At 52.2% G+C, this 18629-nt stretch overlaps 1 protein-coding gene across 1 annotated transcript in view; it reads right to left on the bottom strand.

Moving 5' to 3' along the window:
• Positions 1–4022: 4022 nt before the first annotated feature.
• The window catches only part of NOS1 (nitric oxide synthase 1), a 54131-nt gene continuing 39524 nt past the window's right edge, over positions 4023–18629 (bottom strand). The window contains exons 20-28 of the mRNA XM_005428443.2: positions 17809–18002; positions 16795–16964; positions 16364–16574; positions 14884–14971; positions 14493–14614; positions 13688–13836; positions 12668–12862; positions 11865–11983; positions 4023–11011 (exon numbers count right to left, since the gene is read on the bottom strand). Of these exons, the coding sequence (XP_005428500.2) occupies positions 10996–11011; positions 11865–11983; positions 12668–12862; positions 13688–13836; positions 14493–14614; positions 14884–14971; positions 16364–16574; positions 16795–16964; positions 17809–18002 (1264 nt within the window). The 3' untranslated portion in view covers positions 4023–10995. The remainder of the gene's footprint in view (positions 11012–11864; positions 11984–12667; positions 12863–13687; positions 13837–14492; positions 14615–14883; positions 14972–16363; positions 16575–16794; positions 16965–17808; positions 18003–18629) is intronic.

The following is an 18629-nucleotide window of genomic DNA, read 5'->3' as shown; positions in this document are numbered from 1 at the left end:
AGAAAGGGATCACATTGGTGTGATCAGTATTGGATATGCAGTGCCAAAAAGGGATTATATTGATGTGATCAGTATTGGATATGCAGTGCCAAAAAGGGACCGTATGGGTGTGATCAATACTGGACACGGCAGCCAGAAAGGGACCGTATCAGTGTGATCAGTATTGGGCAAGGAGTGCCAAAAAGGGACCTCATCAATGTGTATCAATATTAGAGTGCCAAAAAGGGAGCACATTGGTGTGATCAGTATTGGGCAGGGTGGCCAGAAAGGGACCACATCAGGATGATCAGTGTCAGGAAGGGGGGCCAGAAAGGGCCAATACATCAATATGATCAATATCGGAAACAGCGGCCAGAAAGGGACCGCATCAATTTGATCCATATTGGACAAAAAGGGATCAATGTGATTGATATTGGAAATGGAGTGCCAAAGAGGGACCAAATCAGTGTGATCAATATTGGACACGGAGTGCCAGAAAGGGATCACATTGGTGTGATCAGTATTGAGCATGGTGGCCTGAAAGGGACCACATCAGGATGATCAGTGTCAGGAATGGGGACCAGAGAGGGACCTCATCAATGTGATCAATATCGGAAACAGCGGCCAGAAAGGGACCGCATCAATTTGATCAATATTGGAAATGATGGCCAAAAAGGGATCAATGTGATCAATATTGGAAATGGAGTGCCAAAGAGGGACCAAATCAGTGTGATCGATATTGGACACGGAGTGCCAGAAAGGGATCACATTGGTGTGATCAGTATTGGATATGCAGTGCCAAAAAGGGATCGTATGGATGTGATCAATACTGGACACGGCAGCCAGAAAGGGACCGTATCAGTGTGATCAGTATTGGGAAAGGAGTGCCAAAAAGGGACCTCATCAATGTGATCAATATTGGACACGGACTGCCAAAAAGGGATTGCATCAATGTGATCAATATTGGACACGGAGTGCCAAAAAGGGATTGCATCAATGTGATCAATATTGGACATGGCAGCCAGAAAGGCATCAGGGTGATCAGTATCAGGAATGGGGACCAGAGAGGGATCACATCAATGTGATCAATATTGGAAAGGGAGTGCCAAAAAAGGATCACATCAGTGTGATCAGTATTGGAAACGGTGGCCAGAAAGGGCCAATACATCAATGTGGATCAATATTGGAAACGGGGGCCAAAAATGGACTGCATCGGCGTGATCAGTATTGGACACAGGGTGCTAAAAAGGGATCAATCTGATCAATATTGGACACAGAGTGCCAAAAAGGAATCAATGTGATCAATATTGGAAACGGAGTGCCAAAGAGGGACCAAATTAGTGTGATCAGTATCAGGAAAGGAGTGCCAAAAAAGGGACCTGATCAATGTGATCAATATTGGGCACAGTGGCCAGAAAGGGACCACATCAGTGTGATCAGTATCAGGAAAGGAGTGCCAAAAAAGGGGCCTCATCAGTGTGATCACTATTGGAAAGGGAATGCCAAAAAGGGAGCACATCAGTGTGATCAGTATTGGAAATGGTGGCCAGAAAGGGCCAATACATCAATGTGGATCAATACTGGAAATGGGGTGCCAAAAAGGGACCCCATTGGCGTGATCAATATTGGACATGGAGTGCCAAAGAGGGACCGAATTAGTGTGATCAGTATCGGGAAAGGAGTGCCAAAAAAGGGACCTGATCAATGTGATCAATATTGGAAAGAGGGTGCCAAAAAGGGACCACATTGGTGTGATCAATATTGGGAATGGCGGCCAGAAAGGGCTGATACATCGATGTGGATCAATATTGGAAACGGGGGCCAGAAAGGGACTGCATCAGTGTGATCAATCTCAGAAATGGCGGCCAGAAAGGGATCAGTGTAATCAATATTGGAAAGGGGATGTCAAAAAGAGATCTGATCAATGTGTATCAGTATCAAAAATGGGGTGCACAGGGGGATCTATCAATGTGTATCAATATCAGAAAGGAGATTCCAAAAAGGAGACCTATCAATGCATATCAATAGCAAAAAAAAAAGTGCCAAAAAGGGGCCTCATCAATGTGTATCAATAGCAAAAAGGGGGTGCCCAAAGGAGGACCTTATCTAATCAATACCTAATGTGTATCAATACCTCAGAGGTGGTGCCCAAAGGGGACTCATCAAAATGTATCAGTATTGAAAAGGGGGGGCCAAAAGGAGGATCTTATCAGTGGGTATCAATATCTGAAAGGGGGAGCCCAAAGGGAACCTTATCAATGTGTATCAATACCTAAAAGAGGTGCACATATCAATGTGTAAAAATATCTCAAAATATACCAAAAGGAGACTTATCAATGTTTATAAGGTCTTTTAAGGATAAACTGCCTAATTAAGAAATGACACTTAAATTATTTGTATTTTTAACTTAATGACTAATTACCTGTGTTCTGTAATGTGGACTTTTAAAATCTAATTACACAATACTACTTAAATTTGTGAAGAAGGTAAAGGAGAAGGACTAGCTTCCACCCTAAAACCTATATATATATATATATATATATATGTAAATATATAAAAAATTTTTATATTCTAAAACCTTAAACTCTAAGTTTTCCACCATGTGATATTACACACTTCTATTCAAATTCCCCACCCATAATCTTAGTTTTGTCGTTCAATTTTGGGAGCCTTCTCCACAGGCCATTGTCAAATGCAGTGTTCTCTTGAGGGTCAGTGCCTGTCAGCACTGAAAATCTAAAATTCTCAGTAGCTAAGGTTCTAACAAATCAGTACCTAAAGGGGTGCAAGAGGGAACATATCAATGTGTAAAAATATCTCAAAGGAGGTATCAAAAGGGGATTTATCAATTGTATCAGTACCTAAGGAGGGGACCTCATCAATAGGTAGAAGTACCAGAAGTGGATCAATGAGTATCAATACCCTGAGCCAGGGCCTGCCCACCCTCCCAGGGAACAATTCCTTCCCCCTGTCCCACCTAACCCTGCTCTCTACCAGTGTGAAACCATTCCCTGCCCATGTAAAAAATCTCTTTTTTAACAAGCCCCCTTTTCCCTTACATGGGAAAATCATTTTCCCACGGGAAAAGCCATGTCCATGTTTCTGCCTCATTGCCCTGGCCACTGTCTCATTTCTTCCTCATTTCCAGGCCTCTCAGCTCCTGCCTGGACTGCTTTTGCTGTGTTCCCAAGGCTCCAAAATTCACCCTGGATTGCACACAGGCAGCCCTGTGACATTTCCCCCAAGGACACAGGATAAATGATGGGATCTGTGTGTTATACACACAGATTATACTATTGGCTTTTCAGAAATTTTAAAATGTGTGGTGCTAAAGTAACTTTGTTATAAAGATACAGTTTTTATTTCTGGTGTTAGTTAAGGTTAGTGAAATAGCTGATATTGGTGTGCTTGTGTTAAAAAGCCTGCTGGGATGGGATAACACCCAGTGAACACAGGATGAGGACCCTGCTATTGATATTCCAATTATCAGCACTCACGGGCTGAAAGCAGAGTGGAGCAAGCCCCAGAAACTGGTGGTGATAAAAAAGGACTAAAACCACAGCCAAGGAATAGGCATGCTCTGAAAAGGTGGATCCAAGCAGGAGCCAGGCTAAACAACTCTTGGAACTTACAAACTAGTTTGGGAAAAATTTTACTGTGCATAATTATTTATGAATATGCAACAGGCTGATGTAATTAAAAGGTATTTACCCCAAAGATAACAGGGTGCTCTTGGTTTAGTGCCAAGATGCACCTGGCCATAATAACCTTTGCTCTGTGTTTCTTGTCCCCTGTTGTCCTCTATTAAACTTTTTGGATGTTCCCAGGAGGGTGAAGGTGTTTTTCACACACGAGTGCTGTGACTCAGCCACCTCACGAGGCAGTGTCTGTGTCTGGCAGGTGAAGGGGTGCTGCCGATTGTCACTGCTATTTGTGGCACCCTGGCATTACAGGTGGCAGAGCAGAGCGAGGCCAAGGCACCAGCAGAGACCTCGAGCACCTTCGGGTGTTAAAAACCCAGAGAGGAGAGGAGAACTGCCAGCTTTTAGTTCACTTTTTTATTTGGACCGTAATGCAAACAGGCATAAGTATTCCATAAAATCAGAAGATTGGGACTATACAGAGAGAGGTGCATGCTTCAGAACAACGTGGATATCTTGCAAACAGAGCCAGAGCCAGTCTGAGAGAGGGGCTGGAGCACGGGGGACGAATGGCAGAGATTTTAGCAGCATTGAGAGCTCGGAGGTAGGGGAAGAACCACGTTTCTGGCTGCTTAAAGCACTGGTAGGATCACACACAGCTCAGGTCACCCCACCCCTGCACAAACCTACCCTGGGATCACACAAAAAGCAGCTGCAAAAGGAGCTCCCCCTGCCCCCCACACACCTGGGGGATGGGATGCAAAGTGAGAGTGCCAGGCTCAAATCTTGGCATGGTTTCCTCGAGCGGATGAAGGCACAGTGACCTGAGGGTGTGAGGGGAGCAGGGAGCAGCCAGGCCCGGGAGCCCCAGCCAGCCCAGCAGGATTTACCCACATCTGAAGGGTTTACAATGGAAAATTTGGGAGTTCCCTGCCCCGAAGCTGCCACCTTCCCCAGCCCAGTCCCCGTCCTCACCGTGGCACCGCTGCTCTTCAGGAAAAGGCCACTGGAAAGTGCAAGACTCCAACCCAACCTTTGAGTCTGAGACTGAAGGTGCCTGGGGGAGCCAAGGGGATAAATCCCTGCTCCTGTTACAAAAATGAATTGGCACTGAATATCAAATTCCCCGGGCAGCTGGCAGAAGTGGTGGTTTTAACTCTGTGCAATGGAAAAAGCGACGAGTCCCGGCTGAAAGTCACCGCGCTCTGCTCATCCTCTGCCTGGGGAATTGTGTGTGCACTCTGGAAAAGCTGCACACTGCTCACAAAGCACACACAGCCTGGGGTTTTTAAAGGCATTTCGAGGCAGCAGAGCATGGGAATTCAACCTTGGGAACTGTGGGGATTTGCCTATCTTGCAGGGTTTTAGCAAAGCAGGGATTTTGCACTGAATCTCACTCACAGGGAGATGCTCCAACCCCATCTCTGTTCCTGAGCATCCTCTGGGCTGCTGGGAAGTGGCTTTTGTTAAGACAGGATTCCATGCCACGATCACACAGAGAGGAGAACACAAAAGCAGGCTCAGAAGCAAGGAGCATTAATGTCTCAGTTAATTAAGGCCGGTTTTGTTGCCCTCGATACATTTTAAAAATCTCCGCCAGCAGTTATTGTAGGAACAAAAAGTTTGATTGAATCCAAATTTGACACACTGGCTGTTTGCTCTCTGTTTGCTTTCCTCACCCCAAAACCAACACATGAAAACAAAAGCAGCAAAAAGGAGCCCTGAATTAGCTCCTCTTTTAGACCAACTTTTCCAGTATTTAGCCTTTCAATTTTCCAGGTATTGAGGATGCCCCTGGAAGGAAAATACTTTGCCTGGTGTTTTCCCCTCCCAGACTTCTGCACCAGCCCTGCAGAGAGCTGCCCTGCATCCCAGTTGTTGCTTTTCCACAGCTCCAGAACAGCTCTGAAAGCTTTGGATACAAGAGTCTTGCCCAATTCCTCTGCACTGCAATGAGGAATAGCTGCAAAACTTCAGCCCATGGGCTCCTGATAAACCAGGGATTCTCAGGGTCAGCATCACAGGTTTGATTTGCTCACTTTGAGGCGCTTCCTCCCCAAAATCTGGCCAGGTAGGATGTGGATGAGTGAGGCAGGAGAGCAGCAGCCCTGGCAGTGAGGTGCTGCCACTGCTCTGAGCTCAGAACCTCTTGGGGTTTTACTCCTGTGATTCCAGGGCTCAAATTTCCATCACAGCCAAACATCTGCAGGGGTGGAGACCAGGAATTGCCATTCTGCTTCATTTTCCCAGCAGGGAAAAAAAAAAAAAAACAAACCAACAACAAGGTGGATCTGCATGGCAATGCTTGGATATGCCACGAGTTTCCCAGGCTGATTTTCACCTCTCCTAAATTCTGTTTCACCTCTGGAACCAAGTGCTTTAAAGCAGCAGCTTTCTCCCTCTCCCCTGACTCCCTGCTGAGCACACATGGCCACATGGGAGAAGCTGGAGCTGGGATTTTCCTGGGAAGGGGGAGATTCCCCAGGGATTGCTGGAGCCATGCATTGCAGGCACGTGCAAGCGCAGATTGACACACGCAAAAATATTCTGAAATTGCTGCTGCTGCTGCTGCTGTGCAAGCTGCCAAAATCCCCAGTGCCACTGAAGCCAGCAGGTGTGGAAGGCATTTGGGATCTGGGAGGACTTGGATTTCAGGCTGATTTTATCCAAGTTTAGGATTACGGGTTTTTCAAGAGCACTGGCCAAATTTTGCTCTCCCTGTTACAGCAGAAGCAATTGTTACAACAAACAGGGAGTTACAGCAAAGTTGAATGGTCCTGCAAATGAGTCTCCATCTGTTGTGTGAAGGGACTGTGCTCCCCTCTGGAACTGTCAATGCAATTGCAGAGTTATCAGAGCAGTTCTGAAGCTGAGAACGGGTCCCTGGTGAAAGCAGGAACAGAATCGAGTTTTGAGCATAAAATCATCCTTCCAAAAAATGGTGGGAACCCTCGGTGGGGGGCAATGGAATGGCTTCAGTGGTCAGAAGTCAGGAGGCAGCAGCTTTGGCTTGGGCTTGGTGCAAGTCCATGAGGTTGTGAGCACAACCACGACCTCTCCCCCCAGTTTAACCAGAACGGGGTCTCCAGGGTGTGGCAGAGTTCCCAGCCCAATCTGCACCCACACTGTGACCTCTCCCCACCTCCATCCCAGTGTGGAACCCCAGCTCAGGGAGATGGGGCTGGGTCTGCTCCCAGTTATCCCAGGGGAACAGGGAGCCCGAGGCAGGAGCAGTGCTGTGCACTGGGATCCCTGTGCCCCCAGCTGGGCAGGCAAGGGAGGGATCCCAGGGGAACAGCCAGGATGGGGCAGAGGAGTCACACACTGCCAGGGAAGGAGCAGCCACAGGCTGGACACGGGGGCATTGTCCCCTCTGTCCCCACAGCCTCCCTGCAGGGTGTGCCTCCTGGCCAGGACACAGCTGCAGCACTCAGATCCCTCAGATCGCTCAGATCCCTGTGCCCAGGGGCTGCACACAGTCCCTGCTCCCCCTGGGGACACACAGGCACACAGGGCACAGGGACAGCACAGAGCCACATCCCATCCTCTGGCCAGTTTAGCTCAGCTCCTCTCGAGCAACAAGCTCAGGCCATGGTGTGGAGGTGACAGCTCTGTGAGGCCACTCATGGTGGCAGGTGTCTCATTGTTTTCCCCTTGTCTCATTGTTTTCCCCTTGTCTCATTGTTTTCCCCTTGTCTCATTGAATTGCCCCTGTCTCACTGTTTTGCCCCTGTCTCACTGTTTTACCCTTGTCTCTCATAAACAGAAGAACAACAAACTCCCAGGCAGCCCTTCCCAGGAGATGAAACCTTGGAAATCACCAAGAGCACAGCACTGGATAGCCGTGCACCGAGTGGTTTTTCCCTGCTGGTGGGCACAGCAGGGTGGGAAAACACAGAACCTTTCCCCCTGGGATTTCAAATCCATATAAATGACTCTCTGTGGACACTTGAAAGAACGAGGAAGTGAAATCTTTGCAGAAATATCACTTTGTAGTGTCTTGAAAAGCAAACCTCCTGTTCGGAGAAGAGGCTCTTTAACACCTGGAGAGTGAAAAGGAGAAGAGCTGCTCCAAACTGGGGTGGTGGAGATCCTCAGGAGAGCCAGGCTGGGTCCATCAGGTCCAGCACAGGAGGGGTGGGCAGCAGGCACCCAGAGGGGACAGATTTGTCACCTGAGTGCCCCAGAGGCACAACCCCTGTGTGTGTGACCCCTGGGGCAGCTCAGGGCCCCGGGCTGGGGCAGACCCATCTCCCTCTGTGTTCATAGCAGAGATTTTGTGGCTACACCTGCACGTCAGAAAGGCCACAGGGAGATGAGCAGAGGCCAGGCTGGAAGAGCCACATCTCAGGAATAATAAAGCACATCCACAAGTTTCTTTTCCCTGTTGCTATGGGAGAAAATGCAGCTCGAGGGGAGTGCGAAGCCCCTGCAGCTGGAGGGGATGAAGGGGAGCAGTTCAGACATCTGAGACTGACTCAACAGCAAAGAGTGAATCAAAATTCCCAGTGGTGCAGCTTGTGAGGGGCCAGCAGGAGCAGAGGCAGCTCGGAGCCCTGGGGGGGTTTAACCTCATGGACCTTCATGGCAGGGAGGGGGTTTCTGCTCCAGGTCCAGGCAGGGAGCCCTAAACCAGCATTCCCCTTCCAAGGGCTCAGGCTCAGGTGTTTGCTGAGCTCTGCCTGCCTGGCCCAGACCCTCTGCAGACCCATGGCAGGAGGGCTGCAGGTGGTACAGCAGGAGGGGACATGGAGCTGATGAGCTTTGGGATGCACAAAATCCGAGAAAATCCAGCTCAGGCACGGGCTGCAGGTGGTACAGCAGGGCAGGCAGGAGGCAGGGCAGGAGGGAAACCTTGAAGCACCTCAGTAGGAGCTGGGAAGAGGACAGAGATGTTTCTTTGGGCATTACCTCCTCCTCCTCATCAGGTTGCATCTTCCCTTCTTCTTCTAAAGGAGAACCAGAGCATAAAGCTGGAGCCAGAAACCCCTGAAATAAGAGGATGCGTTTGATTTTCTTTCTGATTTTCTTTCTGTTTTTCTTTCTGATTTTCGCTTTGTTGCTGCAGCCCCAGGATGGGGGTCAAGGCCAAGCTTGCTGCAAGTTCCCAGCTCTGGAGCCCAGGGAGTTTTCTCCCAGTCAGGACCTGTCCCAAACTCACATACCCCAAGCCAAGGGCCCCATCCCTCTGCCTGCCCTGGCTTTGGGGTGGGCTGTCCTTTCCTCCGTGCTCGCCAGGTCGAGGCAGTGCCACAGAGCCGGCCGTGTGTCCCAGCCCTGCCGGCTCAGCTCTGGCCACACCGTGGCAGCATTTATTCGTTTTATCCCGTGTTGGCTGCTCAGCTGACACCAGCAGACATGGATCTCAAATTCTCCCGGTGCCTGGAGCCCTTTTGCTCCTGGGTTTTGGGCGGGAGATGCTTCAGGGTGTCGAAGTTGCAGAAGGTGTCACAGCCCACGGAGATGTGGCAGGAGATCCTGGCTGAGGGTGGGAATAACAGCACAGCCCGGGATGGTGGGGCTTGTTCCAAGGGCTGGGAGAGCAGCAGAGCTCCTGCAGCTCATTCTGTGCTGCCTTTAGCTCAGGGCAGGAGAACTGAGCCCTGTGAAAGCTCCTGGGCAATGCCTGTGCTGTCAGCAGTTCAGGAGCTCAGCTCCATCCAGGATATCCATGCACAGCTGGGCACAGCAGGGCAGGAGGGGAGGATCAGCAGCTGCCACCTCAAGATGCCAACCCTGCATGCCTGCCTGCAGCAAGAGCTGCAGCCGTGCCCTGCTGTCCTTGTGGTGGCAGTGAGGGAGGACAAACCTGGGATGGGCAGAGCCAAAAAATGCCAAGGTTCAATCCCTGGATGGGCCATTCATCAGGAGCTGGGCTGGATCCTTGTGGGTCCCTTCCAGTTCAGAATGTTCTGTGATTCTCCAGGGTGCAGCAGCAGGAAGGACACACAAGGTCACGTTTGCTTTCCCTTGCAGACAGCTTTTCTCTGTCAGAGCCTTTCTGTTTCCTCCAACCTTTCTGTGGTTGTGTTAAATTGCTTTTGGGGCCAGGCCCTTGCAGCAGGGCTGAGGTGTGAGCGTGTCAGAGCCCAGCACCTTTGCAGCTGATCTCACCTCCCTTCTCACAGGAGCTGTCCTGCCTGAGACAGCTCATGCCACTGGCAGGTGGCACAGAGGGGCCTCAACCCAAAACGCCACACACATCTCTCCTGGCAGGCAGGTGGCTCCATGGTGGCACTTTCTGCTCCCTGAAACGTGGAAAGGGCTGGGATCTGCTGTCCCAGAAGCGCTCATGAGATGGGTTAAGAGCTGCTGGCTCTGGCATTTCATGATTCCTCTGTTGGCACATCCTCACCAAAGACCTGGAGCCTCCATCCCCTTCCAAGAGCTGCCTTTGTTCCCTCTGGGAGCTGCTTCTGTCCCATCCTCGTGGCTTTCCAGGCTCGTCTGGGAGAGGGATCAGGGCATGCAGAGCTCTGGGTGCAGCCAGCATGGCTGCAGATCAAATATTCCCTGGAAAACCTCCTGGAGAAGTCACTGCCAGGAGCTTTTCCTCAGCCTGCACATCAGCCTGTGTGCTCAGAGCTTGTGGGAGAACTTCCTTGGCAGCAAAAGTTGGGAGTGAGCAAAAGGAGAGGCTCACAGGGAGCAGGAAAAGAGAGCAGGAGAAGAGAGACAGAGCAGGGCCCATTTAGGAGCAATCATGACACATAAATCAGATCAAAAACCACACAGCTGTACCCAGGCTGCTTGGGGATGAATACAATTCAAGGGAATTGCACATCATCTGCCCCCAGCCTCGGGCATATGCCCAGATTTGTCCAAATCCAGAGAAAAGCCACGAAAACACAAGGATTCAGCCAAGCCCCGAGCTGGGGAAAGAGGGAGCCTGGCAGGAACAACCCCCAGCTCTGGACAAGCAACAAGACCTAGCCACGGCCCAGCCCCTGCCACCTCTGCTCACCCCCAGGAACTCCCACAAATGATCACAAAGGTGGTGATTTCATGCAGCTGCAAAATGCCCTCACGGGAAGGAGTGGAAGTGTGGAATTCTGAAAAGAGCCACTGCAGGTTACAAAGCCATCCAACTCCAGTGGGGAAATCCAGGGGAGGGGAAGGAGGTGAAAAGAAATGGCCACAGGACAAGAGCAAGAGAAGGAGGAAGGAAAGGAAATAAAAGTCATCATCATCATCATCATCATCATCATCATCATCAGGACACAAGAACAGGACGAGAGACAGAGCGCTTTCCATGGGCAGTTCCCCTGGGAAAGGAGCCACCGTGTCCGTGAAATACAAAACCCAGTGCCCTCCAGCTGGAGGGGGCAGCAGGTGCTGGGACTGGTTTGGCATCCCCTGGGGGCGAAGGGTCCAGTTAGGAGCAGAAAACCCTGCAAGGGAAAGGGGAGAAAGGCTGGCCTTAGAGGGAGCAGTGAGGAGCACCGGGATCACACCCCGACCTGGCCTTTCCGTGCTGTGGGCAGGGGTTTACAGAGCTGGGTGGGCTGGGCAGCAAGGTGACCTTTATCCCTATCCACAGGTGGGAAACTGAGGCACTGTGGTAGAGTGCAGACCCCAGAGGATGTGATTCCTTGGAGAAAAACTCCTGCCAAGCCTCAGGGATGTGGGGAAACCCACTCCAGGCACTACACAGGGAAGGGGCTTCACCCCAAGCTGCACAAGGAGCACGATCCATGCAGCTGCCCAGCATTTATCCTAAATAATCCTTCTGCTCAGCCAGGGAAAATCCCACCATGACCAAGCTGAGCAAATGGCAGGACTTGGTAGAGCAGAAACAAACACGGCAAATGTCAAAATTTCTTTTTTCCTTTTTTTTTTTTTTCTCAACTTCTGGTTGTTTTTGCAACAGCAGGGAGAAAAAATCTCTGGATCTTTCCTAAAGGGGCATGGAGAGCTGAACATCTGGAGCCAGCCAGGTTCCCCAGCAACTGGAGAGAGCCACCCCTGCCTGTGGGTTTAGCCAGCCTGGAAGCAGGCAGCAGGCAGGACCATTTTCCTTTGGATGGGATTGTCAGGTCTGAGCACATCAGTGCAATAAATTGGAAAGCTGGGGGGATTTATCCTAGAGAGGTGACAGCTACTCCAGAGCAAAAATCAGCGCCTTCCTCAGCCTCTGCTTCAAGGTGTGCACAAAAACCAAAGCTCCCTTTCCTGTCCTTCCTTCCCCATCCTTTCCCAGCCCACGAGGTGGCTGCAGGGGTTAAAACAAAGGTGTGGACTCACTCATCCGTGTCTTTTTTGCTCTCCTCGATGAAGGCGATGGACTCGGATCTAAGGCGGTTTGTCACCTCGTACGTGCGCAGGGTGACTCCAAAAATATCCTCGTGGTACCGGCTGTCATCCTGGGAGGGAGGGTGGCAGGGGGGAAAAGGGCATTTGTGAGCACTCAGGGTCAGCCCCAGCAAAATCCTGCGTGGTGGGGAGGCAGCAAAAGCACAGGAGAGGGTTTGGGGTTTGTCACGAGGGGACAGGGTGGCCTTCCCAAGGTCACACCCTGGGCACAGTGGGGCTGTTCTGGGCATCAGACCCCCTCAGCTGCTGGAAATTCCTGGCTGGCAGGGGCACAGTCTGTGGACAGGCAGAGGCTCTGGGCTCCCTTGGATGGGGCCTGGGTGGAGGTGGGGACATGGTTCAGAAGGGGAAATCCCACGGGAATCATGCTGAGTTATCCTCCTGGGGAGAAGCAGAGCTGTTCCACCATCTACCTGTGGGCCTGGATCCCAAACTGAGCTCACTTAAGCTTCAGCTTCATCATAGGGGTGCACAGACAGGAGATTAGCAGCGGGGACCCAAAAATGCCCTGACAAATCCATTTTTTGACGGATGGCCAACAAGCCCTGCCAGAGGTGCCCAAAAGCGCTGGCACCGGTGCTCACCCCGCTGCCCAGAGGAGCCAGGTGACCTCCCTGCCCACAGAAACCTTTGGCATGTCCCCCTGCTGACCCTCCCTGGGCACAGGGGGCAGGCAGCAGGTGCAGTGCCCCTGGCAGGGGTGGCGGGGGTGGCACGCTGCAGACAGCACTCACCCGCAGCTTGCTGAGGAAGGCTCCTGCCTCCTCTGCTGACAGCTGGCCCTGCTGCCTCACGATGAGCTGCACGGCCTTGAGGACGTCCCCGGCCATGGTGACATCCCCGCAGACGTAGATGTGGCCTCCCTGCTCCTTCAGAGCTTTGAACACGGTCTGGGCCAGCTGCTCCTGTAACACGTCCTGCACGTATTTCTGAGGGACGAGGAGGGAGCTGGGATTAACCCTGGGGGCAGCACTGAGGGGTCACCCCTCTTTGGGGGACACAGCTGTGCCTTGCAGCACCCACAGTGACAAAAAAGAGATGGGCACAGCAGCAAAGCATCTTTCTGCTCTTGCATGGGCACACCTGAACCCTCTCTTCTCCATTGCCAGGCCTGTTTAATCCCAGTGGGAATTTGGAGCATGTATTTGCACTGATTCTGGGTCACCCCACTGGGTGACATCCTTTTCCCTTTCCCTATTTTTCCTCTTTCCTTTTCCCCCTTTCCTTTCCTTTCCTTTCCTTTCCTTTCCTTTCCTTTCCTTTCCTTTCCTTTCCTTTCCTTTCCTTTCCTTTCCTTTCCTTTCCTTTCCTTTCCTTTCCTTTCCTTTCCTTTCCTTTCCTTTCCTTTCCTTTCCTTTCCTTTCCTTTCCTTTCCTTTCCTTTCCTTTCCTTTCCTTTCCTTTCCTTTCCTTTCCTTTCCTTTCCTTTCCTTTCCCTTTTCCTTGAAATTTCCTTTCCTTGAAATTTCCTTGAAATTTCCTTTCCCTTTCCCTTTCCCTTTCCCTTTCCCTTTCCCCTTTCCCTTTCCCCTTTCCACTTTCCCATTCCCCTTTCCCCTCCTCCTCTCCCACCTGGATGGCAGCAGGAAGGAGCAGCCTGGGCACACATTCCAGCTGGCACTGGGATGGGGACACACCCTCCGCACAGTGCCCACAGGGAAGGGACAACCCTGCCCATTTCCGTGCCCCAGGGTTGAGCCACCACTGGCCAGGGACCTTGCCCAGGATGGGCAGCATTCCCAGGGCTGTGCCCACCTTTGGTCTGTCGGGTTCCCGGGAATAGGCCGTGTACAGCTCTCTGAAGACACCTTGGCTCTTGGCAAACAGCGTCTCCTCCTTGTAGATGTGGTCGATCCTGGACTGCCGGCAGCCAAACACCAGCACCATGGGGCACGGCTTCAGCCCTGGGGACAGCGTGGGGACAGCTCTCAGCCCAGGGACACCAGCTCCCATGAGGGGCCACCAGTTCCCACCAGCCGCCTCCAATTCCCACGAGACATCTCCAATTCCCACCAGCCGCCTCCAATTCCCACGAGACATCTCCAATTCCCACCAGCCACCTCCAATTTCCATCAGCCACCTCCCTCCAGACTGCCACCAGATCTGCTGGGACACCCTCGGCAAGGTGGAACCTACACCCTGACACCCCAACCAAGGGTTCCCAAAATCTGTGTGAGGTGAGGAAGAGGACAGCCCCACCCAAAATCTGAGTGAGGTGAAGCAGGGGACAGTCCTGCCCAAAATCCGTGAGGTGAGGAAGAGGATGGCCACACCCAGAGTGAGATGAAGAAGAGGATGGCCTCACCCAAAATCTGTGTGAGGTGAGGAAGGACAGCCCTGCCCAAAATCTGTGAGGTGAGGAAGGGCGGCCCCACCCAAAATCTGTGAGGTGAGGAAGAGGATAACTGCACCCAAAATCTGTGTGAGGAAGAAGCAGGGGACAGCCCTGTCCAAAATCTGTATGAGGTGAGGAAGAGGATGGCCCCACCCAAACTCTGTGAGGTGAGGAAGAGGATGGCCCCACCCAAACTCTGTGAGATGAGGAAGAGGAGGGCCCCACCTTTGTGCTGGATGTCGAAGAGCCGCTGCTGCCAGAAGCTGCGGAAGGGGGCGATGCCGGTGCCGGGGCCGATGAGGATGCAGGGCACCTGGGGGTCCTGGGGCAGGTGGAAGCCGGGGGCACTGCACACAGCAAAGCTCCAGTTAAACACCAGCAGGGTGTTCCCCCTGCCCACAGCCAGCTGAGACAGCTCCCAGAGAATGAGGGGCAGAAAATGAGGTGAAATCGCAGGATGTGACATTTTTGTGCAGAATTTCCCTCAAAGGGGAACCATTTGCTCACAAACCCAGCCCTGTTTTCTCCCGCTGTGACAACAGTCGAGGGCAGAGAGCCCATCCTGTGAGGGGCCTCACCCCCTCCTCCTCAGGCCTGGCCTCTGTGGGTCACTCACCCTCGTACAAAGCAGGGCACCACTTCATCCGTCTGGATGCGACTGAGCCATGAGGAGCACACTCCGTGGTGGATGGGTCCCTCTCCATCTGGGGAGGGAGGGAGGGAGGGAGGGGAAGGAGAGAGGGAGGGAAGGAGAGAGGGTGGGAGGGAGGGAGAGAGGGAGGGAAGGAGGTCTGTACATGGCACATCACCCAACGATTCTGTTTTCTTTCCTACAACTCTCCCTGCTACATCCTGCACGAGCATTTCCCTGAAACATTTCGTATCTCAGCGTCCATTCTCCACAAACTTGGCAGAGTTTGGCACTTGGATCCCTCTGTGGAGCTACCCAGGACCCTGACCTGGCAGAGCTGGACCTCCACAATCCTTAGGGAGCACCCAGCTCTCCTTTGGATGTTTTTGGCAGGAGCAGCATTGTGATGCTCCTGGACACAAACCCTCTGTGGCAGCTCCACTGTGTCCTCCCTGTGTCCTGCAGAGCACCACGGCTGTGTCCATCTACACCATGACCATGCCTGGACACTTCAGTGTCACTGCTGCACAAGTTTGGCTACTGGGAATATGGATTTTGGGGTGGGCAAACAGAATCCTACATGGAGCTTGGGTTATGGACCTGCCTGTTTCAAGCTGAAAGATTTAGCTGGGGCTGTGTGTTCTGTCCCCATCTGTCAGAGCTGGGGCAGTTCTCTGCTGTCCATGGGGCAGTTTTTTCTTTATCTCTCCCACAGCCAACCCTCCCTCCAGGAGATCTCTGCTGTCCATGGCCACTGAGTGTCCCTGCAGGGCTGATCCAATTCCAGCATCCCATGGGGAGATGCTGCGCCCAGGGGAGGAGCCAAGCATTCCTACCTGGATCCAATCTGAGCCTGGAGCAGCACAGCAGCCTTTGCCCCCTGCATTGCCAGAGGAGCAGCTTTCTGCTGCCCTGCATTGCCAGAGGGAGCCCAGGCCCATCTGCAGCAGCCCTGGAGCTGCAGAGGAAAACTCCCCCCTTGTGCAGGATCCCTGCTCCAGCAGCAGCACAGCTGGCACTGCAGGAGGGCTGAGCCCCCATGGGATGGGGCTGTGCCACCCCCTGACACACAGGGGGCAGGGCATGTGCTGACTCTGGCAGTGGTTTTTTTGTTTGTACTATTGCATTTGTATTTTTAATTTTCCTAGTAAAGAACTGTTACTCCTACTCCCACAGTTTTACCTGAGAGCCCCTTAAATTCAAAATTATGATAATTCAGAGGAAGGGGGTTTGCATTTTCCATTTCAAGGGAGGCTCCTGCCTTCCTTAGCAGAACCTATCTGTTCAAACCAAGACACCGCCCCAGAAGTGTCACCTCTGTGTCACTGCCACTCTCATGACATGGGACAGCAGTGGTTTGGGCAATCTACTCTTGCTGCAGGCTTCAAAGGCACATCTCCCTGCCAGAGGTTTGGTGTGGCTGCCCCTGTGCTGTTTCCCCCAGAGCCCAGCCCTGGGGCGGTACCTCGGGTACGGTAGGACACCACAGCCACGGTGAGGTGCACCTCCCCTGGGTACATCTCTGGGGACGAGCTGATGGAATAGTAGCGAGGCTGCAGGAGGGGCAGCTGGGTCAGCAGCAGCGTGGAGGGCATCTGCACCGAGGGGAACTCCTCCAGCACCTCCACGATCGTGGGGTTCTTGGACCACTTCCACTCCTCGTACTCCTGCAGGCCCTGGGAAACAGGGAGGGAGGAGAGAGCTGCAGGATCCACCTTTTCCAGCTGATATCCCAGCAGGTCCATGGCAAAGCTGGACTGGGGGGCAGTGAAGGCCCCCTGAGCCCTGCTCAGGGGTGGAGACTCAGCCTAAGCACAGTGTGGGATGGGAGGGAATGCCCCAGCTGGGCTGTGATTGCCCCCAGGCCTTGCAGAACCTGGGGCCTGGGCCCTTTACCTTGCTGAGGACCTGCAGACGTTTCTTCTCCTTGTCACTGGTGGCCAGCAGAGCAAACTGCTGCAGCAGCAGCGGGGTGGGAGGGGTGGTGATGTCCAGGTAGTACTTGAAGGCCTGGAAGATGGTGCAGGGTGGGACACGGTTCTCGTCTGTCCAGTTACTGATGACACCTGCCAGGAGGGAAGCCAGCACGAGCCTGGCATCAGCTGAGCAGCAGGGCCATGGTGGGCAAATCCTGGTTCTCATCCCCCTCTGAGACACTGGATTAGGGTTTTCCATCTCAGGCAGGGAATCAGGAAAACCCCGAAATCTGGTGTTGGGATGGCCCCTCCACATCCCTTAACTCTTCTTCCCAGTCCTAGACATTGCCCTTTCTAAGGGAATATAAACATCTTTAGCTTTTCCATGGAAAATCTTCCCCAGGGCCCTGCCCACCCTTCTGTCACAGATATCTTTTATGAAAAATCCTTTCCTTAGGATTTTTCCTCCTGAGAAGCTGAGAGGCCTCAGGAACAAAATGTAAACAATTATTATCTGCTGCTGTGGAATGCAACAGGTGGATCTGTGATTGGTCTCATGTGGTTGTTTCTAATTAATGGCCAATCACAGTCAGCTGGCTCAGACTCTGTCTGAGCCACAAGCCTTTGTTATCATTCTTTCTTTTCTATTCTTAGCTAGCCTTCTGATGAAATCCTTTCTTCTATTCTTTTAGTATAGTTTTAATATATATCATAAAATAATAAATCAAGCCTTCTTAAACATGGAGTCAGATCCTCATCTCTTCCCTCATCCTCGGACCTCTGTGAACACTGTCACACCCTTCAAACCCTTGCTTCACATCCCAAGTGCAGACAAGCAATGGCTCTGGGCAGACCTGGGATGAAGGAGGTGCTCCCAATCCACATAAACACAGCAGGCAGATGAAAATGATTTTCCTGGGGCCACCCACCTCCCTGAGGAGCTACAAGAACTTCAGGGAAAGGAAGAGAGAGGCCACCTGTGCTCCCTGGTTACCTAGAGCTGTACTCCTCTCCTCCAGCAGCTCCACCTTCACCAGCTGGTTGGTTGGAGGGGCATCCTCAAGCCTGTCGATGAGGGCATTGACCAAGTCCTCGTGGTTGCCCGGGAAGACGCCCAGGTGGTCCCCGGGCTGGTACTGCAGCTCCTGGTGCCCGTTGGTGTGCAGGCGCAGGAAAATCGTCAGGCGGCTGCAGGGCAAGGAGCAAAAGCAGGGAAAAGTGGTTTGGTGGTTCCTTCCCCAAAATCACCGACTTTGGGATGGTCTTTGGGAAAGCCCCCAAAGATCCCTCAGCGAGTGGCTGAGCCCTGGCCTCAGGAGCTGCTGGTGAGCTGGGCAGGGGTGGTGGCACGTCCAAGGTATAGTGGCCGTGTCACCAAGGTCACAGCAGGGAGAAGGGACACTGCAGCACACCCTGACTCACCCTCAGGGACTTTTTAAAAGGGGAAAACCAATTGAACCTCTTGCTCAGCAATTTTATCCTTCCTTTGCTGCTCCTCTGTTGGGATCCTTAGCTTGTCAGAGTGACCCCGAGAAAAGTTAGAAAGTCTCTTTTCCCAGCCCGGCGCTTGAAGAAGGAGTCAGAGCTCTTCATTTCTCGGTCTCAAGGTTGTTCATTGTTTCTTATCTGTAAAAAATTTTCTCCTGCCCTGCCGAGGTCTGTCCAGCAGGACAGTTCCAGACACTCTGCCTGCCCCCAGGGCAGTGTGATGTCTTTATACTAAAAACTACGTGTACAATATTTACAATAACTTCCCAATACCTATCACCTATGTTAGACAGTGAGCTCCTACTCTAAACCAATCTGTGAGTGCCA

This window comes from Geospiza fortis, unplaced genomic scaffold (assembly GCF_000277835.1).
Source record: "Geospiza fortis unplaced genomic scaffold, GeoFor_1.0 scaffold31, whole genome shotgun sequence".
Lineage (NCBI taxonomy): Eukaryota > Metazoa > Chordata > Aves > Passeriformes > Thraupidae > Geospiza > Geospiza fortis.
The sequence above is the reverse complement of the archived record's forward strand: the minus strand, read 5'-3'. Positions and strand labels throughout refer to the sequence as shown.